The sequence below is a fragment of the Drosophila mojavensis genome, unplaced genomic scaffold, assembly GCF_018153725.1.
Source record: "Drosophila mojavensis isolate 15081-1352.22 unplaced genomic scaffold, ASM1815372v1 contig_231, whole genome shotgun sequence".
Classification (NCBI taxonomy): domain Eukaryota; kingdom Metazoa; phylum Arthropoda; class Insecta; order Diptera; family Drosophilidae; genus Drosophila; species Drosophila mojavensis.
Window position 1 is genome coordinate 675,095 of NW_025318772.1, and position 25,394 is coordinate 700,488.

A 25,394-nucleotide genomic window follows, 5' to 3' on the forward strand; every position below is an offset into this window, starting at 1 on the left:
CAACAACTTGATCATCAGCCGCAGCTGTGGCGGCCGCTGTGGCAGCCAATCATAGCAGCACTACGCTCAACATCAATCCCTGCAACAACATCACTAGCAACAGCAACAGCAACAGCAACGGTAACAGCAACAGCAACATTGGCGGCGTCATTGGCGGTGGCGGTGGGGGCATTGCTGTTGCTGGCAATCACAGCCACGATCACAGCAATGTTGCTGCCATGCATGCAACATATGGCAACGGCGGCAACAACTGCGGCAACAGCATCCACAGCGTTTGCAATCAGCAGCAAATCAGCAACTACAGCAACAGCAACAACATCAACGGCAGCAACAACAACAGCAACATGAGCTCCAGCGGTTTGCTTGGCGCCGGCTACAGCAACGATTATATGGCCAATGCAACAGCGGTTGCTGCATATGTGACACCAGCAACCGCAGCCGCTGCGGCAGCAGCAATTGCAACAACAACAACAATGCCAGCGGCAGTGAACACAACAACAATGCTGTCTAATTACTGCGATGCTGCGACTATGATGATGGCCGCGGCCGCTGTCAATGCAAATCAGTGCCTGCAACAACACCACCAGCGACTGCTGCTGGCCAGCAACAGCAACAGCAGCAGCAATAGCAACAGCAACAGCCATGAGCAACTGGCCACGGCAGCGGTCATGGCCCCCGCCTCCTCGTCCTCGTCGTCAGCGGGCTCGCTGTCATCGGCATCGTCCACACCGACAGCGACGACCGTCGCGACAGCCCAGCAGCAACAACAACAGCAGCAGCAACAACAACAGCAGCAGCAACAGTCGCTGCCATCGCCGCCAAATTTAATCGATATCAGTGAAGTTCCTCTCATTGTGGATGTCAAGTAGTGTAATTATTTATGCATATTGAAAAAAAAAAAATACAAAAAAAAAAAAAAAAAAAAAAAAACAAAACAAAAAATCTCTAATGAAAAATGTAAAAAAAAAAAAAAAAAAAAGAGAATCGTGTAGCTTAATTGTTTTAAAATCTCCTTTAGTTGTTGTAGCTTGTACATAAACAATTTTCAACTTTCTCCCAGGCGCCCACAACTGACAGCCAAATGCGGTCTTGTATCTTGTAGATACAATGCAGCTCCCTGGCTAAAAGTCGAAAGAAAAAATACTGAAATTCCTGAACGTAAAACGCTCAGAGATTTTTTCAGGTTTTCTTCTTTTGGGCATCCATCAGTTCTACGTCTATGTCTGTATAATATTTAAAGGCACTGAGTTCTACTTAATTTTAATGCAAATGAAATCTAAACTAAACTGAACTTCTTTATATACCCTCCCACAAGCAATGAAACATTAACAAAAATACAAAAAACAAAAAAAGACAAATGTAAATGTATGTTAGGCAAAATATTTATGTATTTCTTGTAGCATATATATACAAATATATATATATACATATACATACACCTTTATAATTAGACAGCTATATCTACAACATATAGCTCTATGCGTTCTATAGTGTACTTTAATCTCTAATCTCCCAGTGGTTTGCAGAATTATACCAAAAATATATTTTTACTTTATGTGTGGCAATTATATTTTGTGTGTGCTTTAGCAATGTTTTTTATTTTTACTTTATTTTACTTTAAGTAAAATGTAAAAGTAAAACAAAATCAAATCAAATATCATAAAGAAATTATGAAAATCAAATTCTCAGCTGCTCCAGGCCATGTCTCAAAGATGTGGTAACAACTTTATGGAAATCGAAAAACACAAATTTTATTTTTTTATTAATTTACAATGCAAAATTTAGCTAATTTTTTATTTTTATATCAAATTAAAAAAAAAATGTGGGCAATACCAATTCAGTGCAAGTTTTCAGTTTTAAAACGATCTTCTAGACTAAGCATTATTTTATTTATATGTATAAATATAAACGTTTTATATATTTTATAATAATAAAAAATTGCGTTTTTAAAAGAAATTTCCTTTCTGTTTTCTTTACGGGTTTTCTGTTTAACATTTCATTATGCAAATCTAGCGAATATATCGTTAAACCATATCAAAATATTTAGTGTGAATTTTTTGTTGCATCAGTGTTTTTATTTAGGTATTATTTTTATTATTGTTTATTTATTTATTTTTATTATTATTATTATTATTATTATTTTTTTTTTTTTCAAATAACTGCAGCCAAAGTTTTGTACAAAGCATTAAATAAATAAAAATAAAAAATTAAATTTAGCAAAAAGAAAAAAATTTTGAAATACATTATAAACACTTTCGTCATTTCGTTCATAGTCAAGAATTTGTGTATTACTGATAAGCGAACACGTTCTGTAAATAATATTTAACTATATATATATTTATATATATAAAATAATAATAATAATTGAAAACAAAATTGCAGTTACTTAATGAAAAGGCATCGCATGAGCGCGTGTAAATAAATATTCGAGGTGCGAAATTTGTAAATTAATTGATAATAAATGTCAACCGAATGGTAAATAAATTGCAATAAACATTCAGACAGTAGAGCTGGCCAAGTTCAGCGTAGCTATATGCTGTAGATCAAGTACTTATATACATATTAACCTTATCACTGTTGATAGTCGGCAGTGCGAATGTGTGTCTGCGTGTGTGTGTGAGTCTGTGTATATATGCATATGTGTGCGTGTGAATTGACATTCGTAAAATACAGCTAAACATGAAATTTCCGCATTATACAAACATGTTGATTGCTGTCATCGAAAATATATAGTATATACATATGTATTTAAGTATTAATTAGTTGAAACGAAAAGAAAGGCCGTTTGTTTTTGATAATTTCGATATGGAAATCAAATGTCAGTTGAATTAATTTTATTTAATAAAAATACAAAAAATAACAGAGAATATTTTTAATTGAGAATATCTCTATATCTTTCTCCTTCTTCCACTCTCTCTATCTCGCATACTTCCTCTGCCTATAGAGATATCTCCAGTCTCTCACTATCTTGCCCCATATCATAATTTGCGTTGCATGTGCTGCAAAATAAATGCCCCAGTCATGCTGCAACTGCGGCGCGACCCCTATACAAATGACCCTCGGCATGGGTATGGATCGACATGGGTATGGGGCAATTTCCTCGTACTGCTCCAAAATTGCCAATAATGAGACATACAGCTCGCGCGCTTAGCCTCTGTAATGGATTGCCGTGGATTGGTATCAATTGCAGGTCAATTCCTCAACGCCACGAAATTTCACGCGCCGACAAGATAATCGTCGCACATAATGCCGGGATTCCCTACTTCGCTCCAAGCATCGAGCATCGAAAGGATCGTGCAACGCAGACAGCGTGTTGCCAGTTGCCAGTTGCCCCATTGCCAGTTGCCAGTTGCCAGTTGCCAGTTGCATGAACAAATTGCGGCTGTCTTGTGGGCCGTCGCTGCCGTTGCCTTTTGCCGAATGACAAATTAGATATCGAAAACAACAATTTGATCGACAGGCGATCGCCACCGAAACAAGCTGAAAAGTACAGCAAAAGTACAGGAGGGAAAAAATAAAAGATTGCTCTGCGATTCGAGCCGTGAGTCCAAATTACCACAGCACACAGCAAGTAAGTCTGCTCTGATCGGGTATGCTCGACCAGAAAGTACCTCACATCGAAAAATTATGCCTTTATATGATGAGAATCTTGAAATATATAAACGAAATATATATGAAATATATAAATAAAGAGAGAGAGAGAGAAAGATCCGCCTAATTTTTAGGCTGTTCTTTCGTCTACCTGTTACATAATCTTGCCCAAACACATTATATCCTTCGTAGCCAATTTCAAGTGATTCAGGGCATAATAAGAAAGGCATCTTCTGCGGTTTGGCCCAGCGTATCCAAAGGAGTTGATGAAGGTGTTGATTTGATTACTTTTATGTAAGCGACTCGGACAGAGCTGCAGTTGAACATATTTCCTCCAAATCGTGATCGCGGCAATTTTGGGATGGATCGATTCCGAGTTGCCTTCAATTGTGCCGACTGTCTGTGAGGGCGGCGGGCGGATGGCTGGGGCAGGGGGTAGATGGGGAGATTCTGTGCGCCTGCCCCGCGGCCAATATCTAAATGTGAAAAATGATTTGACTTTAATGGCCGCCACTGATCAGATGATCATCTCTGATCAGATGATCGTCTGCTGATGAGCACAGCGCAGCCTTGGACTCGCTGTAGGTGTTAAGATTTTGTGACCAATTGGCCAGATAATGCCCAGTGCCGCCACCTTCCGTCGCAAGCGGTGCCAGACCGTTAACGGTTGCAACTATTTTGCATGCCTGGCGATCATTTCTGCCCAGCTTGCCCCGCAACAGCCAGCGCCTGGCCAACTGAAATCTGGCTAGGCAAATGATTGATTCGTTCTGCGGAGCTGCGAAACGTGGGAATTCGGCTTGCTGAATCGAAGGTGTGTCCGCGCACTACATTTCGTACTGCAAATTATGATCTTTACGAGCTGCAAATGAGTTATGCAAAATTAGTTAAATTGCGAGCGCACAGAATGGCCTAGAGTGAACCACGCTCCCGCGCAATTTCAGAAATTACTCACTTTGTGGTGTTAACCGTCTGCAACTAATTTTGATTCGCATAAAACTTAAATATGTGAAATTTTGATATGGCTTTGATCGTACTAGTTTAGTTTAAAATGAAAATAATATTTAGAGATGCGAAGTAAATGCAGGAAAATAAACTTAATATTAAATTGCCAAATATGATTTGACTGGGATGAAGAAAAATATGGAGAAATAATTAAATATGACCAAATGTGGGATGAGGGAAATAAATATATATATAAATAAATATTTTTGTGCTAAGCAAAGATAGACCTAGATAACTCGAATTGAATTAAAAATGAAGGAAACTATTATGATAAAAATAAATATAAATTGTTGAAATCATTTTATGTTTCGCAAACAACTTTATTTCTCGAATTGACGAACAACATGAATCTGCAGCTCTTCGTATCTATTGCTAGATGGAAATTGCTTAAATTATAAATTATAATGGTAATATAAAAGCAAAGACTTAAGATCTTCGTCAGTTCCTCTGAACACCTGAGATAGCCACCTCTGAACACCTGAGATAGCCAAATAAAGACACACCTAGTCATATCTTAAATATTCATATTAAACATTGTTTATTTTAAACTTTTCCTCTATTTAAATAATTTGCAACTTTCTGTTGATTTTGCAAAATTCACACGAAATATTTATCAAATTAAAGGCACAAAAAAAAAAAGATATATGTTGAGGCTAAGCATAACTACTGTGTGTTGCTTGCAACACCAAAGAGCAGACAACAACAAACTGCATGCCACACTGGCATATACACACATTGATACACACAAACACACACACACACAGAGTGTCTGGCAGTCAGACAGAGTGGCCCGCACAAAGCCGTCACAAAGACCCAAAGATATTAGTGGGCATTTTTCAATCCTTTGACGATGGTCAAAATAAAATATTATTTCGCGCGTTAATACGCAAAAATAAGCGGCTGGTTGGGTGGCTGCCACGGCTAGGCGGGTGGGCAAGCCACGAGCTGCAAAGAAACCTCCTCTCTCTCCTCCTCTCCCTCTCAAGCTCTTTTGAGTGTTGCTTGGCTGAGAAGTTACGATGGGGCGCTCACAGTGTCGACTCTGGCAATTGCAACGTGAATTTGCGACTCGTTAAAAGCGCGTGGCAATGCATCGGGGCCAAGGATCGGGTTAGGCAGTGCGACCAGTACCGTATGCCAGTGTGCCTGTGCCTGTGGCTGGGCCATCGCCATGGGTGGGCCTGGCCAAGACGCAAAACACTTTTGACAATTTGTACTTGTTGCAGCGGCTGTGACGCGTTATAAATTATTAAAATAGAAAATTGCATTCAATTTCGATTTTTCATTCTTCTTCTGTTCATGCGGTGTGAAATATGTATAATTGGAAAACAAATTCCCCACTTGCTAATTTATGACTTATGAAAATTGCCAAGATATTTATTACGCCCGAGACGGTGCTGTGGTCTACTAATTAAATTATTAAATTGCGTCTGCGGCCCTAAGAGCAAACATCACGCTTACAGCCCTTCTGCTTCCCCACCCCCTCGACTGTAAAAAAAGGACCACATGTCCGAATCCGCTTTGGGGTATTCAATTTCATACGCTTACAATAGATTTTATGTAAATTCTCGTAATGTGACAAAACAGGGAAAACACGAGCACACACACACACATACGCACACACACACGAGCACACATTTCAGTGACAGTTAGACAAAACATAAGCGCACTTCCTGGAGGGGGGAAAACGAGTTGCAGGGGAGTACGGGAGCAAGGCGCTGATGTGCCTAATGAAATTGGACACCAAGCGTTGTCCACTTTGTTCCTCTTTGAGCCACATAAATTAATGTATCGTGCGCATGTCGCCGACGAAGAGCGAGTGAGACGGAGATAGCCAGCCGAAAATTATGCAAATCAGAGACAGAATCTGTGCTGGCATCGGCTGCATATGCAAAATGTTTAACCCTTAATTGGCCCAGGCGACCGGGCGACATTCTCTGTGGCTCACCTATCGCCGACATTGATAGCCATCGCCCGAGACAGATTTCAGATATGTGCGGCCAGCCCCCGCAGGCAGCTTTTTCAATTACACAGCAGTCCATGCTGGCGCTGGAGCAGCAACTGGAGCTGGTTATGTGTGGGACTGGCTCTGACTCAAACTCTAACTCTCGACTCGACTCTAACTCTCTGCCGCTTCCTTCCCTCCCAGCTCTGGCGCTGGCGTGAATTATCTGTGCAAACAGCCAGTGACAGGCGTTGAATTGCCACAGTTTCTTCTCTATCTCTCGTTTGTTCACTCTATGCGCCCTCTCTCTCTCTCTCTCTCTCTCTCTCTCTCTCTCTCGCTCTGCCTCCGAGAGTCTGGGCCGTGTCCAGTGGCAGTTTGTCGCATAATATGTTAATCAGCGCTCCCTGACATGTCAGTCCAACATTTTGCTGTGCTTGAGGACCATATAAATTGCGGGTGGCTTAACAATTGGCCAACAACAATGCGATACGTTATGGGTGGTAATTGTATAGCTCTGATTGCTCATACAGCAGGAAGGGTATCGATTTAAAACAGAGAGAGAGAGAGAGTATAAACAAAATATTTATATATTTATATTTATTTTAAATCTATAAGTATATATATAAGTATAAATATTCAACGAGTCATACTTACAATACATAAAACTTAGGGTCTTAAGATCTGGCATTCCTTTGGTAAGCCTCAACATTCCTGCCCTTTCGTAATTGCTGTTAAATAATAATACGAAAATATTTATACGCAATCTGTCCAGTTACAGTTACATTTAAGCGAATGCACTTTTGCATGCTCATATTTTACCTGTTACCTGCCTTGGGGGGTAGGGGAGGCGTTTTCTTTTCGTTTCTCTTTCTTCTTTTTGGGCAATAAATTGGCATTTAAATTAATACAATTTGAATTATGTGGCCTGTAACGGGCCAAGGGGGGCCAAAGGCAAAATAGCGTTAATTTTCAATCAAAATCGCGCATCCGCGAAATTATCATGAACTCAGCACAACAAAAATCGAATGTGTGTGCGTGTGTGTGTGTGCCCTGGGAGATTATCAAATTGATTCCAATTAACACTTGCCACTGCATCAAAGCTGCAGTTCGAGCCAAGTATGCAAACCTTATAAATATTTCACGTTTTTACGGCTAACAGAGCCACAACAAGATCGAGCCAAGAGCAGCGCGCTTCATTGTCCACCACGCAGTCGCGGGGAAATCAAGTTTATGGCGGCAAACCCTTTTCTTTCTTTTTTTTTGCGCAGTTTTTTCCCCGCTTTTTACAGCAATCCTCGTGCACATAAGTTAAGCGCACTTTGTCGTTATTCGTAATTCGAATTGACAAACGTTCGGTGTGGCAGCGGCTTTGCCCCGCGCCGCCCTGCCCCATCGGGCTGCACAGCAGCACAGGCAACAGCTCCTTTCAATCCTCTGGCCAGCGCCTCGTGTGAAATGATAAATATTCCATAATTTCGTTTGGCATTCAATTTCGATTTGTGTGACACATAAATTACGAATTAACGCTTTAAGCTCAACGCCAACCAGTTGAGTGCAGCCGGGTTACAGCCGAGCCAGGGGCTACCCTAGTGGGTCACGGGTGGGCAAGCAGCAACAACAACAACATCGCATTGTGCGGCATTTTTCGATCAATTTGGTAGTTGCGCATGTGTCCGGACTTATAAATCAGCCAAATACCCTTTCCATCCATGCCCGCCGCTGTGGCAACTGAATATGTGGTAGCCCACCTTGGTGTTAGCCTGAACAATTTTCTATTAGCTTGGCTCTTTGGACTGTCAGTTAACTAATGTAAATCATGTATTATTACGCATAGCCGAAGGGGAACTTAAACAGGCTAAGCTCTGCTTAGAGAGACCATGCCAAATGATTTCCGATCTTGTCATGAAAGTGATAAAATTAACTCTCTTATAATAGCAGTCAAGGCATGGAGTTTAGCTTACGAATTAGGAAATGGAATATAAATTTATATTTCATATAATTAATATATAAGATATCTCGGCTAACTTTCAATTAACCTCTACTCTCCCCACTCACATGCGTATATACAAGGTTAATTAGCTGTAGTAGTTCTTATCTTTAAGAAAGATCTAAAAAAACCTAATTAACTTGCTCGTTTTTATGTAAATCATGTAATTTATGAACCGAAATGCATAAGAAGCAAGTTGAAATCTTATTACTAAGAATAAAGAGCGCCCACGTAAAGACAAAATCATTTTCATAGAAAAGGATATCCTGGCGAACTTTCTTAAGACGCAAAAAGAAGTTCAAAAGTGGCATGGGGCGAGGGCGTAGGCCGTGGGGCATGGAGCATACCAGCAATGAGGCATACGAAAAGTGAAAGATACGCACAAAAGATGATTAATAATCTCTAAGCCACACGCTGTGCATAGAGTCCTGCCCCACCTCACCCCTCCCCCATGACTGTGTGAGTGGAGAAAAGCACGCGGAAAATCTGCAGTTTCCCTTTTGGAGTCGGCGCCAAGACAAATGTCCTTGCTGCGTGGCCGCTTTAACAGTTCATTTAAACGGATGCAGCTCCTGTCTGCGGCCAGCTACTCCATTTCCCCCCACGGCCGCAACTCCACCTCAGCCCCAACAAAAATGCTGATTTTGTCAACTGTTTGCCACTGATAAAATTATTAGCTTCGCTCTTTGTTTCACAGCTCGCCCCAGCCAGTTCCAAAAAGAATACAGAATAAAAAATAAAAAAATAAATGTTTCGTCGCATTTTTGTATTAAAATGCAAATTTTTGGTTAATTTTGTTGTTTCTGTTTTAATCAGCGGCCAAACAGGGCGAAGAGCCCCGTTTCCCTTTGGAAGGGCAGCAGTGGCTGAAAAGCTCATCCATTTACCAGCCGGAACACGTCCTGTCTAGTGGTTGCACTTGGCTGATGATGAATAACCTCGGCGTATGTTCCGCCCCGCCCACATCAGCCCCTGGCCAGGCCGAAGGTTTACCAGACTCAAGATTTGTTGCATAACCTGCGGCCACAATTTTTAATTTTCAGCTCCTAATTATAGCTGCTGATTGTTTTCTTCTTGTTTTTAATTAGCCTGCCTAACGAACTTGTTGTTATATATACTCTAAAAAAAAATACTTAATTGATATTTTTCATATATTTTTAAAGTATGAAAAAATGCTTAGATAAAGAGGAGGCAGTAGAATTGTTGATATTCTCTTTTAACTATTGAATAGAATGTGTTTAAAATGAATATTCTTTGCAGACCTAATAATCCTAGATTTTATTTTAATATTCCATTTAGATATTGCTAAAATATAAACATATTCACGTATATAAACATTAGATTTATATACATGTGTACATCAGATAACATAATGTCTCACCAGCTGGCTATTTGTTGCTGTCGCACTGTTTGCTCTAATTTCGGTTGCCTGGCAAAGGGAGAGGTAATCTATATGTATGAGTTTATCTGGGATCTGGGCAGGCACTCGAGGCAATGCGACATTGTAGGAAGCTCTAGTCTCACATAAAAGACATAAACAATTAAACTCATTTGACGATTAATTACGCGACGCGGCTAAATCGCGTGCCGCCGTCGACGCCAGCAAAATGTGTGCTATCACAACAACCAGCAGCAACAGCAACAACAGCAACAGCAACAGCAACAACAACAACAATGGGTTACTCTGGCTGTGGCAAAGTACAAATTCATTTGCTGCTAAAGACACTGAAGGCCCGATCGGAACTTGCATGTCGTGTCATAATCTAGATGAATGTATAATTGCATTGCCCGACATGCGGCCAGCACCCAGGCGAACCAGGCGAACCAGGCGAACCAGTGTAGCCCAGCCAGCAGTCGGAATACCCTAGCTTTTTGCTGTTACGTGCCGCTCATCAAATGAGCTTAAATGTCAACCAGCATAAGTGGGAGCCGAGCAGCTCGGCCGCACTTGCGCCTTGTCTATTTTCAAAATATTTTCATATACTTTAATAGAGAACATTCCTAGCTGCCTCTGGGCACATGCAATTAATGAATAATTACTTAGGAGCCACCCTCGAGCAAACGATTCGAGTATCCGAGACGGCGCATCATCAATGGGTATTCTCACATAGCTGACCTAAATTATTCAATTCGTTTTTATTTATTTTTAATTTTTTGATTTCTTACAATAATTGTGCTGTCTCTCTTTCTCACTCTCTCTGTCTCTCTATCGCTTTCTTAGTGCGTTTCGGTCATGTTAAAGGGGTCTCTTATTGTTTGTATAACTATTTATTCTAATTTGACCCGCTTATTGTTGGCCGAGTAACATTCTCACATTTGGGGTCGCCCGTTGCTCCGATTATGAAATGCCATTTGAGAGATATGAGGGAGCCGATCGACGGCATGAGCTGCTGCTGCTGCTGCTGCTGCTCGTTTACCCCGTTTCTTAATTGCTCTAACAATGTCGCCCGATGCTCGATGCTTAAATGATGAATCACTTTTTCATTAAAATTTGACTTTGAGCGTGACCCTCATGTTGTTCGCGCTGACTTCTAGGCGGCTAATGTGAGTAAATAACTCTTGAGTGTTGCCTTAATGAATGAAATGGAAGCTGAGAGAGAAAGAGAGAGAAACATATTCATATATCGGAAGTAGAACTCTAATGAGGAAATATCATACAATTTTATAGCAAATATAACAGAATCTGGATTCGAATTCTTTCCTTCTATATACTACTATAATTATATACTATAATAATTATATATTATTTGGAAGCCTCAAAGCATATGAAAGCAACCTCTATGCATTTGGCTAGGTGACTGCTTGTGCTTGAAAATTTTCTGTTTTATAATGAGGAAATTGTTTATATTAATATTAATCAGACTTAAGAGCGCAATCAAGCATAAGTCTAACACAGATTCAGCTTATATGTAGCTAGTACATAATATCTCTTCTAAATTTAATTTAAATATATATATATATATATGTATGTTTTATCAAACTTAGCGCTCATGCACAATCTCATTCGCCAATTGATAATTCAATATTCATTCAAACAAGTCTTTTATCTATGTGAAACAGTTAGAGTCAAGCAGCTGCGCTTGTCAACAAATTCGTGCTGACAATGCTCCCAAGCAAAAATGATAGCAGAAATGAAGAAGAAAATTAGAGCATTTGCCAAACAGCTGCAGCGAAGCTCAACAGGCGATAGTAAACCAAGCTTGATTTAACAAAATGTGCCAAATGCTATTTAAGCGCAGTCGAAGCATCATTAGAGTTCAGCGCTTAGTTTGTAGAGCAACTGCATAGAGATGAAACTCATTTTAATAAGTGCGCTGCTTGGCTGTATAATTGCAACAAGTGCACAGCATACGACCGGACGACCCTCTCAGGCGTCGACCCTTTCACAGGATGTGACCATAAATGAGTATGTGTCGGCATTTTCACAGGATGCTACGTCAGCGGAAAGCCTTGCAAGTACCACAGCATCGAAACAACTGTCGATTGAGAATCAGCTACTTCATTTAATGACAGACCACACAGCCCAGATGCACTCTTCTAACGCCTTCTTGAATGAAATTGGGAATGCTATAAGCCAATTGGCCGTCAATGTGCAAGAGCAAATCGATAGGCTGCCACAGCTGAATCTAACGAAACAACAGCTGGCCAAGGCTAGCGAATTGGCGCAAAATCAAACGCAACAAATTCTACAGAAGCTCAACAAAATGACTCATGCAGTGCTCACTAGGATGGATCGAACTGCCTACAACATTGAGTATGTGATACAGGAACAAGAAGTCGTCAAGGAGCAGATCAATCGCTTGCAAAGCCAGCTCAACTCTCATCAACAACATCTGCTCAATAGCACAGAGAGCATTGACAAAAATCTCTTGCAGCTAACCGAGCTTGTCTCTAGCGCCCTGCTGCCCCGTATACAGAGTCTGAATCACTCCTTCAGCAGTCTGAACCACTCACAATCGAATATTCAGCTGGAGCTGAAGAATGTGGCTCAGATCAAGGAAGCTACCACGGCAGCTGTAGGCCAACTGAATTCCTTGGATCTCCAACTGGCTTATCAAAATCTCACCCAAAACTCTCAACTGCACAAAATAGCCGAGGCTGTCAAGAATTTTTGTCCGCAGCAGGTAGCTTTAATTGATAAGGGCTTGCAAGACCTAATTGTCGCTCAACAGCGCTTACACTCAAAGTTGTCCGTTTGCGAAAGACAATCAACAAGGCCAAAGAGCTCTGAAGTGAAGAAGGGCCCAGAGTACAAGTCCTCAAGTGCAGTAGCTCAGCCTGTAGCTAAGTCTTATAAGATTAGCGAGCCAAGCCAAAGGAGCTATACCACATCTAGTGCAAATCCAAGCCAGGCAGAATATTACGTGTATGGTAAGACATCCCCGTCACAGTCCGGCAAACCTAATCTGGCTTACGGCAATCAAATCAAAGCAACCCAGCCAAGGCTGAAGAACGTTATATATGAAAATGCTGCAACGAAAGCAGAGCCGAAATCCAGCGACTTTTACATAAATGACATGACATACCCATCCAAGCATGATAAGGATTCCATATCTGAAACGAAACAGCACAATAAAAATGATTTGACATATGACTTGGTTGAGATGCTTGCGAACAAGTCGCAGGATCTACTAAAGCCCGACGATCAGCTAAGCAAGTCCGTTGAAATCTACAATGGCAAACCACGTCAGCCGCCTCAGATCTATGAATTTGACGAGGGAACTAGTCAAAATCAAGCTGAAGCCCAGAGCAATGCCAAATACATCTTTGGTATAGTCAAGGCCCAAAGCGAGCAACCAAATGCAAACCATAAAACTCCACAATTCAAGCCACGCCGAATTGGTAGTACATATTATGGCAATGCATTTTCCAGTAGCTATGCACAGGTGCCACAATCCTGAATAATCTGGAGAAATTTGCCGACATTTCATGTATAAGTTAATAATATGAATAGTGTGAAAATATTAAAAATAATTTAATAAAGTAAAATTCTTAGTTTTATTTAATAACTTAAAAATTAATTTAATAAATAAGTTTTTAAAAATAAAATAAAATAAAGTAATATCCGAAGCATAGTTAGAATTTTTCCATACTGACAAACATTTAAAAATAAAAACCTTATCTTTATCCTCCATTATTCAGAAAAACTATCCCATTTGCCATTTATTTACTCTTATTACAATTTTTAAAGGACATCAGAACGTTGAGTCAACGGCCGAGTGGAACAAAAAGCGAAGCGAAATAAACTTAAATCGAATGAACTACAAATTGGCCGGCATCGAGTCGGAGTACAAGCACAAACCGAATTTAAAGTCAAAGTCAGAGTCAAATATGCCAGCTATTTGGTGGCTATCAATTTACAGACAAGAGCCAAGCGTGAAGCAAACCAAATGAAACTGATACCAGGCGAATTGAGCGGCTGTCGAGAGCGGAGAGAGGATGGCAGGGAGCTGTATATGGTAGGTGGCAAGTAGACAAAAGTCGCGCGGAACAAGCGCAACATGAATGAACCTTTTAACATACTTGTAGTTACTAATTCCAAGCGACAGGCGACACAGGAACACAACCGACAAAACAAAAACACAAACCCAAAACAAAAGGAAACAAAACGAATTTTTCATTTGTTTTCATTGTTGGCCATTTGTGAGGCGAGACGGGAAAAGTGGAGGTGGGGCGGGCAAGGATAAGACAAGCCCGAACAAAGTTGTATCAACAAAGTGACCAAATCACTGGGCAATGGAAACAGCTACCAAAGCAGCAGCAGCAGGAGTAGCAGCAGCAGTTGTTGTTGTTGTCCTGATTTGTTGGCCCAACAGATGCTATGCGAAGGTGTTGCGCCCGTCCCGCATATAGCCTATATATATACTTACATATCGACGAAGCTATTCAGACTCGAGAGTTTTCAGGCACACGACCGTTTTTGGCACAAGCGATGCAATAAATTATCAGCTGTACAAGAAGGCCCGGGAGCAGGCCGAGAGAGATGGCAAACAACAAAAGGCACTCGAGCGAAAAGAGATGGCAACAAATGCAATTGACAAAACATAAAAGACAAACAAAACTCGGGCCCAGAATGACCAGAAGTATGTACGGCCCGAAAGCAAGACAAAAAGGCAGCCACAATAAACACTGGACAACATGCTGCGACCCCGTAGCTATAGCCTGAACCTAAATCTCAACCTGGTAACGCGCTCCACCGCGCCACTCCCCGTCGCCCTGCCACGCCGCTCTTATCGGGCCAGAAGTCACTCGGAAGCAGCCGCACAGCAGTCCAAATGACAACTTTGAGGGCAAAGTCAATGAGCGCCTTCCTGCACCCAGTTGGCCGTCTCGTCGTCCTCGTCTTCGTCCAGTGGCGGAGACAAAGGAGGATCCCGGCGCGTTCCATATCAAAACATGAATACAACGACAGCTAACAAAACTCTCAACATGCGTTGAAATGTTGAAATGCTAAGAAATATTTCTACAGCCTCAGCGACGACTCGAAACATGCAACGTCTCAAAATCTTGTTGCCCAATAAAAATAAAATAACCAAGAATAAACATTTAAGCGAGCTGTGAAAGACATTTGCATACTCTATCAGCGAGATTTTTATTGATGAGATCAAATCGTCAGAAATGTAAATCGAATTCTCGGCAAATATTAAGCAGACTTAAAAAAATTATAAACTTCATTTTGTTCTACCAGATTTCTGTAGTAAAATATTCCATAATGTTATCATGTGTTATCAAATAATTTGATTTAATTATTATAGATTTAATTGAGCAATGCTTGACGGTTGATTAATTTCATATTTTACTAGAAAATAAAATGGCACAAATTTTTATTTATTTTTTTTTTTTTTTTTTTAAGAAAATTATAATTATTATATATTATAATTCCTTATTTTGCTGCGATTTAGAACTTATATACCTGGTAGAGTATACAAAAGTCTTCATAATTGCATTGAAGAAAAATAAAATGAAAAAAATACCCAAACATGTACACAACAAAAATATATTAAATATATTAAACTATATAAAGAAAAATATACTATATAAAAAAAATACTGCAATCAAGATTTTTATTTATAGTTAAAAAAAACTCAAAAAATCTAGAATAATTATGAAAATAAATAATTCAATTTTTTAACAAGTTAATTAAATTAATTATTTAACACAGATGTGCCTGCATCTCTCTCGTTGTATGCATAATAAATATATAAAATTTCTCAAAAATGTTGGGGGTATTCCCATATAAAAGATCCATAAAATTAACGAGATATGAAAGATTCTAGGCAAAGCAGATGCCTCATAAATGAGCCGAGATTTTCGCAGCCATATAAACTCAGCTAAATTTGATTCAAGCTGAAATACTAACAACAACAAGAGATTGGAGTCTATTGCGCTCACTCGCGCTCTGTCTCTATCTCCCTCTGCCCTCTCTGTCCCTCTCTTAAGGTGCATGCGGCTTGCTGCATGCTTCAGAGCTGCATGCTTCAAGCTGCTCCTCTGCTGCTGCGACTGCTGCTGCTGCTGCATGCTGTGCGCGATTCATGTTTGGTGATTAAAGTAAAGTTCGTAAATTTACAGTTTTCATCAAAGAGGCGACTTTTAGTGGACTGGACTCACCTTTTGGAGTGCAACAACAACAGCGCAGAGTTCAAGCCCAGGTGACTGTGACGTTGACTCTGCGGCGACTCCGACTGTGAGTTGACTCGGGCAACGGAGCCGCACAGCTCTGGCTCCACACTCCACATACACTCGCTCCTTTAGCTTTTCTAAACTGATTTCCAGCAATAAGCATTAGTTGAAAATTGCAATTGTTTTTCTTTTTCTACCACGAGTCCATCTGAGTTTGCTAAAACGGGTGGGATGTTTTTCGAACACAAGTTTGTAACAGAGGGAAGAGCTCAAATATATGTCTTTTTTTATATAATAATCGGAATTATTTATTTTACTATATGATTTTAAATATCGAGATAAATATATCTAATAATATGGCTAGGGTATTCTTAAGAATATATATTCTAGGATATCTTCCAGTCTAACACGCTCGACCACAGTCTTCTTACTTGTTGTTATTGCCTCGACTAGCTGTGGCGAAGTGCACTGTGCGCCGCGGGGGAGTGTCTAGGCCCAGACCCAGCTCGAGCACGACTCCACAGCTAGGCATGGGCCTAGGCACTGGCTCAAGCTCAGGCTTAGACTCAGGCTCAGGCTCAGGCACATCATCAAGTTCGACAGCGAGCGCTGCCCCAAAAGAAATCCAATTGTATTTAACGAATTTTTGAGTAACCCGAAAAGCATCGGCGCATCGGCTGGCGATGGCGATGGCGATGCCAGGTCTGGTCGGGCCGGGTCTGGTCGCGTCTGGCCTGGTGCGCATTGCCGTGAATCATATGGACACCATTAAATGGGAAAGGCTATGGCTATAGCAATCACCAACACGCGTCAATTGCGCGCTGTGTGAGACCGAGCAGAAATTGAGAAAAAAGAGCGAACAAAAACAAAAACAACAAGCAAAATGATGAAGAAAACTGTGTGGAAACTGTGCGAAAGGCAACGGACTAGCTTTGATTGCGGCCTGCGCTGAAATCTGGCCGCGTTTTTCACTGGAACTGCGCAACAGATGCTGCAGAGATTTGGACTAAAGCTGGAGTGTAAAACTACCATAGGGTTACTATAGACGCATGTCATTCGGGGACCTGCAAGCATTAATAAGAGCTAATAACAACATTAAGGGTTCAGATATCTGTTTGGGCTAAAACCCAATCAAATCTCACGGTAAGTGCACTAAATCAGCTGCTCAGAGTGCTGGTAATAAATGTAATTTGAATTTCAGACACATGCGCGCAGCAGCAACTGTTGCCGCCGCTGCTGCTGCGGTGAGTGTCGGCAACATTACTTAATTGCATTGCCAAGGATATCACCGGGCAATCGATCGTCACGGATTATCAACTTGTAATAGAACTCGCTCAGCTCTCATATCTCAGCGTTAAATTATGCGTTGAAAGGGCTCCGCTGGCCCTCTTTATTGTTGTTGCTATTGTGGCTGTTGCTGCGCCTGTTGCTGTTGTTGTGGCTCAATGGACAGGTGTTGATTGCTCTGGTCAGGCTTTGGTTGCCAATTTAGTGCCCAGCCGCCGCAACTGTTCGGTTCGATTAGAATACGCTTGCAGCATCAATTGTTGTTGCTGTCCAAGTTGTTGTTGTTGCTGCTGTTGATGTGCATGCACTTGCCGAGCGAACGTGTTGCAAATTATTGCAACTTGTACGTGACTCAAATGACGACAACAGCCACACGCAAATTTGCTTCGAAATGAGCTGGATGCACAGATTAAAGAGAAGAGTAAAGATATGCCCAAACGAACATATTACATTTCCCGAAAATAAAGGAAAATGTAATAATATTGCAGAAAAATAATATTTATACGCATATGAGTGGATCATAATCAAGTCTTGATTCTCTGTTTAGGTTTAAAAGCAAGAAAGCCAAAAATGAAATACATAAAATAAAACATATCAAATATTTAGTAGCAACGATTTATTTCAATCAGATATTTTATTCTTAATATTTGATTTAAATAAATAAATATTTAAATTGATCAGACAACAAATAAATTAATTCAGATATTAAGGAACTGTTTGTCTATTATATTGAATTTGTCTATTATATTGAATACAAAATAATAAATTAAATTAATATATAATACATGCAGATATGAAATTTTATTTATTTTTAAATTTTATTAAAATATATAAGTACAAATTTATTTTCCTTAATCTGTTCACCAAAATTTAATTTATTACTTTCCTTATTTAGTTTGATTTAGACTTAACTTTTAGCTAATTAAATTATGATTGAGATGAAGTTCAGATATTCCGGGTTCAATTAATGTCTATTTTATTTGGCTAAACTAACAAATTGAACAAACTTAGCAATTGCAGTGCAATTGCAGCAACATGACTTTATTTTGTTGCTGCCGTTGTTGTTGTTGCTGTTGCTGTTGCTGCTGCTGCTGTTGATTGTTGCGGTTGTTGCTCGCATTTGAAAGACAATCATCGTTGAGCTGCAGCCACTGCAGCATTGCATCGAGTCGGCTGCAGCATTGCAATTTGCTTAAGATTTGAGTTCAGCTGCGGGTCAAGCAACTGCCGGCTACTGAATTTCAGCAGAGGGCGCTACAAAAATCTATTTACTTGAAGTTATTTTTATTTTGTGAAGGCTTTTTTGCTTTAGTATCTGAAATCGCGCATTAAAAATTGTTTTTGATAAAAATCGCAGGCAGACAAGAAACTTTTTTCTTATTCAAACAATAACGTGCCAAAAGTTTGCTACTGCATTTTAAATATTTATAATCTCGAGTTTGTCGTCATTGCACGCCCCAACAGCGCCGGCCCCACCAGCCGCCAGCGTACCACCCGCTTTACTAACTTTGTTTTGGGGCGCACGTTTTAGTTGTAGTCGCAAAAATTTGACTCGAACATGAAAAATATCTTGTTTAGATTTTAATTTGTAGATAGACAACAAGTAGACTTAATTATCATTTTTTCTATAGCTGCTTTTTGTATGCCAATGTCGGCTTATAGTATATGTATACATAATACATTAGGCGAGCTTTGAGGGCGGCATCTCTTCGAATGTTTTAGTTTCTGCTTTTTTTTTTTTTGCTTGCATTTTGGCCAACTTTCTATGGGGGAAATTTTGCTAAAGCTTTGGCATAATCATTTCCCAGCAAATCTATGCGCATCTCCCACTCGATGCTATGCAAATGTAACTTGTATTCACCGAATTAAGCACAAGAATGCCAAAGAGAAAGAGAGCCAGCAAAAGTGAGAGAGAGCGAGAATGACAGAGAGTGTGAGGGAGAGAGAGAGAGAGAGAGAGAGACAAGCAGTAGCTGCAGCGAGGTAAACATATTTTCCATGTCGATGCCATCGATTGCGTTATGCAAAATATATGCAAATGCCATAAATACGAACCAGAGAGCCCAGACCCGAGCAGACCAGGCCCCAAAATAAAAGAGCCCAAAGTGACGCAGCTAAGGAAAAATTGTTTTTCACCAGAATTGTATACTGTTGGTGCTGCTCCTGCTCCTGCTGCTGCTGCTGCTGCTGCTGCTGCTGCTGCTGCTGCTGTTGCCTTTACTTTAGCTTTGATACGTCGCGATGCCAAGATTTGTGAAATTTATCGGCCAAGTGATTGGTGAGGTGTGGGTGTGTTTGTTTGGGCAATAGAGGTACTTCGCTTAGCTGAACTGTTCATTCTCGGAACGGTAGTTAGTGCCGCGTCTTGAATAATCGACGACTTTGACAACATTTGAATATCGTTTGGTAGTCACTTCGATTGTGGCTATTGTTGCTGTTGTTGCTGTTGTTGCCAGGCGCAAAATTGAGTTGGTGAAAGAATAACTCTGCGAAATCACGATGTTGAACCCATCTGTCAGGCGTTTGTAATTGACCCAAGGCATACCAAAATGCAAACAAGTGGGATGTTAAGGTGCCGTTTAGCATGTTTAGTCGAGGCTCATGAATGTCTGGCTGGTAATAAGACGAGAAAGTTTTTGAAGAGCATTATAGGACATGGATAGAAAAACTAGCTGGCCAACATAAAATTAATTCTGTATATATTGATACACACAAAGCTATAGGGAATATCTAACTGTACATTAGTTCCTTTTCAACGTCTAAATATATTTTTACTTAATTTCACCAAGCTCATAAGTAGCTCAACTATTCAAGTTTTAATTTTTGTATGCAAGCCTAGAGATTTGCGAGCTTACAGAGAGCGTATGTCTTTCATAATCCCCCCATCTCCCGCTCTCCCTCACACTCACACACACACACACAATTGCTTAGCTACTTATGCTGTAATTCCTTTACTTTTTTTGGTCAGCTAGAGAGAGAGAAAATCAAACCATAAATCTTGGGCAAATAGCACTCAAAAAGCAATAAGACTATTTCAACGCCATTGTGTGCTAAGTAGATTTGGAAAAGGCGATACAAATTTCACCCAAAGAATAGCATTCTAGATGGCATGGGGACAACGTCCAACAGACCAAGAGCATGCAGACGCACAGTTGCAGTTGCATTTGCAGTTGCAGCCAATACGCATTTCCATGACAATGCGGCAAGCAAAGACAAAGCAATCTGCAGGCAGAGACTGAGGCTGAAGCAGTGACAGAGGCTGAGACGGAGGCTGCTGCAGCCATCGGGCTAATCTATGAGGCAAATCACGGTAAAAGATGCGCCATATGCTGCTGCCCCTGGCAAGGATCGTGCCTTGGTCGGGCGTTGTCCAGTTGTAGCTGAAATCAATTTGTTAAGAAAAGTAGCCGGAAATTTAGCGGGAAAACAAAGCGAACTGGAGAGGCGTGTGACATTTACACACATTGTGGGCTACTTAAGATGCCAGTCAACGGGGGTGTTTTCCTGCGGTGCGGGCATCCATATAAATGGACAAATGGTTAGCTAACTGCTCAGGTAATCGGATAAACATAATTTGTGCACATAATGAAGCCAGCTGCTGATTATGTAGTAGCTGCAGAAGTCTGAGTGAAACTATGCAGAAATACCGCTAAAAGAGACAAAGTTTAGCACCGCTTGAGCCACATAAACCGTCAGTGGTTCAGCGGTGCAGCGGTTCAGGGCAGCTGATCGCTTATCACCACAATTCCACACAGCGTGGGCAACAGCATGGCACAGTTCTTGAGTTATGCCAATGATGAGGAAGCATTTGCGGTGCCGAAAGTGTCACACGTGCAACGTCATCGTTGTCGCGAGCCACAGCCAAAAACAACATCAAGATGCAACCGCAACTGGCTGCCGCAGCAGCCGGCACGGCATCGCCATCTACCTTTCTCTCTCTCTCTCTCTGTCTCTGTCTCTCTTTGCTTGTGGCTTTATCTGATCGCAGACATCAATAACTTGGCCTATAGCTGACCAGCAACGCATATCGATAAGGCCAAAAGAAAACAAATATTTTCAAGATGTTTTGCCAGAAATGTTGCCAAAAGAAATGCTGAGGCATGGCCCATTGTATGGAATTCGAATATTTTGGGAGATTTCTTTAGCGCATGAGATGCAAAAACGACAAGAAATATTTTATTGTAAGGGAATGGCAATGCATGACAACTTTGAGCGCAGTTGGCCTGAAAAGTATCAAATAACAATTGAACTAATTGATGAAGGATAAGAAATTGATATCTAAATAAATATAAAATAAATGCAAGCATATATTGTATTAGTAATGTTTTAAAGAGACTGCTAAGTGAGACAATAATAATGTAAATATTTAAAATATTTATTAATTTAATAATGATTCGGCCGCATATAAAACTTAATTTCTTCAGTAATTTAAGTTTTAAATAATTATAAATAATAATAGATTATAATTTTAATAACTGATGAAACACAATTTAATAAATTCTTTTATTTTATATTAATTTAATATTTTTATAATTATAAATATAACGAATTATATATATGAGAAATAAATTTCTATAAAATACAAAAAATTATTGTATTTTTTATTAATTTAATATAATATAATTCTAAAATCTTATGAAGCTTGCCAAAATAAATTTCTTCAAAATTTATAATAGCTCAAGCCATAACCCTATTGCGCTATATTTCTTAGAGCTTACATTATATATTTTTTCTAAATTCTTTAAATTTACTGTCATTGCTGAGATGTAAGTAAAGTTATTAATATGAATTGCTTAATCAAACATTGTGCATTTGCAAGCCATGGAGGCAGCATGTACGTCAATTAAAACTAATAGAACAATTCAAGAAATGCACCCACAGTTAGAGAGACAGATAGATGGAGAACGTGAGTTAGTGAGAGAGAGAGAGCGAGAAAGAGAGCGAGAGGCATAGAAAACAAAAGATCTTCGCCACATGCGGAATTGTGAGTGTGACGAGAGTTTTGTAGTTGCCGACTTTGGCAATTAAACAAGATGAATAAATAAATGAACGAATGCATGAATGAGTGAGCGAGTGTGTGAGTGAGTGAGCTTATAATTTCTCAACTCTAATTCCCAAGAAGCGCACACACAAATTAGACAAATGGGCGCACTGATGGGATAGAATTTCTACATAAATGAAGAAGCATTTGCCAGCGGGTGGCGGAGGATGGGGCGATAGGGGCGTTGCCCATAGTTGCCAAGTGCACACACAACAGTTAAACGGCAGCAACAGTAGCAGTTGCTGTTGCGGCTGCAATTGCAACATGCAATTACAGAGAGCCGGCAGCTGCCTCAAGACGTAAACAATTTGCGCTATGAATTATAAATATATATAAATATATATTGTTACTCTAGCAAACTGGAGACCACAGACTTGGCTCTAATTAACTAAGTGCAAGAGGCAAATCGACAGACGACAAGCGACCGGTGGCAGTCGGCAATCAGCAGGGTTTGAGCCAAAAACCCATTTTAGCTCATGCATTTTTAATTCCCTTAATAGCTTTTGTCTCTGTGCCAGACATTGATGGACCAGCCAAAACACCAAAGCACAGAAAAAAATGAAAAACACCCAAGAATTAAAACACCAAAAATTATGCCACAGCTGCCACTCGCCACCCACCAGCCAACAGATTAAGAGACGATGGGTGCTGCCGCTGCTGCTGCTCCTGCTGTTGGAAAAACTTTTGTTGGGGACCTGGCGAAAAGTTGTTCTGGTTGTTTGTGTTACCTGGGGCGCAGCTGTTAGCCAACTAAGCGCAACGTGTCGTCCATCAAAATTAATTACAAAAGACGCACAGTGCAGGCCAATTGTCAGCTGGCTGGCTCAAAAGTTAAAAGGGGGTCCCGCCAACAGGGCAATAAGCCAGCCAACTGGCGCCCTCTAGCGGCCACACTCAGACTCGAGCACCGTTATCTACTGCCCACCCCACGCCGCCTCATAAAGCCATGTGCTTACCCGTCAACACTGTCCTCTGTGGCATCCGCTTAACAAGTTGCAACAAACTCGCCAAACTTTACAAAATGATAAATTGCTACGCCCTCCCCCAGCCCCACCCAGTCGCAACCGCAACACGTCTCGCCCACAAACAGTTTTGCTAGTCAGCAGAAAAGACCGTTGCATACTTTGGGGAGCCCGCGTTGATATTCCAGTTGGGAAGTTGGACAGCTTTGCCAATTGGCTTTCGATTGGATTGAGTTGTTAATAATATTGGTTATCAAAAGCTCATAAGCTGGTTGAGCATGCATATTTAATTGGATATAAATGAGAATATTTCATTTTAGTTTTAACTTACATTACATCATCTATCAATTTTTCATAGCAAGCGCAACTGAAAAATCTTTATGAAAGATTATGTGAAGTGAATTTCGAATGAATTAAAAATGTTGATCTCTGCTGAACTTAAGCTTTTCCCATATTTAACTGCAGCTCCCTGTGAATGCAGCTGCCAACCGAGCAGAGGCAGCACAGATATGCAGCCAAACAAATTTCCACAGTGTTGTCGCAACAAAGGCAACGTTGGGGCACTGTCAGGATAATAAGGATAATGGAATGGCAGTGCACACTGATTTATTGGCTAATGAGCATTTCGTGCGTGGCCAAGGCCAAATTAATTAATAACAAAGCGTATGCGGCTCAATTGTTGGTTTTTCATTAAGCCACCGCTGAATGCCCAGCGAATCGACTGCGATATATGCGGCCGATAAGCGAGCGGGGAAAAATTCGAAATAAAATATATGAAGAAAATACGTTGAAGCGCGACTTTAATTATATACAAATAATAGTAGATGCGAGGCCACAGATAAAATAAACAACATAATTAAAAGCGAACAACAAGTCAAATAGAAAGCACAAAAAAGTTGTCAATGGCGGACAACGTTTTGAACTCCGGGTCGCAGTTGGCACAAACATTTGCGCAAATATTTGACAACAGCAAATGCGACGAACGACATCAACTAATAGCCCAAGTATCCTTAACATGTCCTTGAATGCGACGACACACCAACCGCACTCCCATCCCCTCCCCCTGCGGCTGTATTTGCCCAAGCCTTTTAATGCGAGCCGCAAACGGCGCCGGGGGTGTGAAGAGGCGCCCCCTGGCGTCGAGTAGCTCGTGCCGTTGACGTCCTGTCAGCGATAATGTCGCACACGGCTACCCCGGGCATCCTTGTGTGACTTTCTAATTAAAAATGTAAAACATTTGCGCTTGTCAAAGGAGCACAATATCTAAATTGGATATTCGTTATGCGCTCGTGACATATCCTTTCCACTTTCTCCTTTGACATTTGAACTGTGACGAGAACACGCTCGCCTATACAGGTGATTGAATGGGGTTATTTTCAATCTATTAAGTTTTATTTTGTATTGCATATCGACAACTAAAAAAATATTTGTAGACTCTAAAATATTATTTGTTAATATTAACCAAAAATATCGATTCAGTTCGTTGCCTCCTGTGAGAATTGAACTCACGGCCCCTGGTTTACAAGACCAGTGCTCTGCCACTGAGCTAAAGAGGCACATATCGATCATATAGAGAACAGAAGTTGAAGAATTGACACTTTTTATTTATCAGTACGCAATATCTGAAGTCAGTTCCAGCGATATCTTCTGTTTGAAATAAGATAACAATCAGTTCATTTTAATTTGCTTAAGTGCCGCTTGAAAGCATTCGACTGTGCTTAAGATAAAATTGATTTTCAGATGTTTCAGAGGTAAACTGATAATGTTTTAAGTCTGCTTAATATATATCATATTTATAAATAAACTAATTCCATCATAACATAACATGAAATTATATATATTGACTATAACAAATATTATATTAATGCCACAAATCCAAAGAGCTCCCAGACCGAAGTATAAACACGTACTGCAACACTTTTAGCGCTTGCAGTCCACACAGACTTGAAG

At 40.3% G+C, this 25,394-nt stretch overlaps 2 protein-coding genes and 1 non-coding gene across 3 annotated transcripts; 2 read left to right on the forward strand and 1 right to left on the reverse strand.

The window, feature by feature from the left end:
* Window positions 1-216: 216 nt before the first annotated feature.
* Window positions 217-1,606, forward strand: LOC26528590 (kinase and exchange factor for Rac A). Its single transcript, XM_015167477.3, has one exon. It carries the CDS (start codon window positions 219-221, stop codon window positions 867-869), a length of 651 nt encoding a protein of 216 aa, XP_015022963.2. The 5' UTR covers window positions 217-218; the 3' UTR covers window positions 870-1,606.
* Window positions 1,607-11,736: 10,130 nt separating this feature from the next.
* On the forward strand, window positions 11,737-13,520 carry LOC6574501. The gene has a single exon (XM_002000509.3). It carries the CDS (start codon window positions 11,822-11,824, stop codon window positions 13,430-13,432), a length of 1,611 nt encoding a protein of 536 aa, XP_002000545.1. The 5' UTR covers window positions 11,737-11,821; the 3' UTR covers window positions 13,433-13,520.
* Window positions 13,521-24,928: 11,408 nt separating this feature from the next.
* Trnat-ugu lies at window positions 24,929-25,000 on the reverse strand. The gene has a single exon. It is a non-coding gene; the product is annotated as a tRNA-Thr (tRNA).
* Window positions 25,001-25,394: the final 394 nt, after the last annotated feature.

Excerpts from the sequence above, each read along its gene's own strand:
- LOC26528590 (XM_015167477.3), top strand. The coding sequence starts at position 219 with ATGCATGCAACATATGGCAACGGCGGCAACAACTGCGGCAACAGCATC.
- LOC6574501 (XM_002000509.3), top strand. The coding sequence starts at position 11,822 with ATGAAACTCATTTTAATAAGTGCGCTGCTTGGCTGTATAATTGCAACA.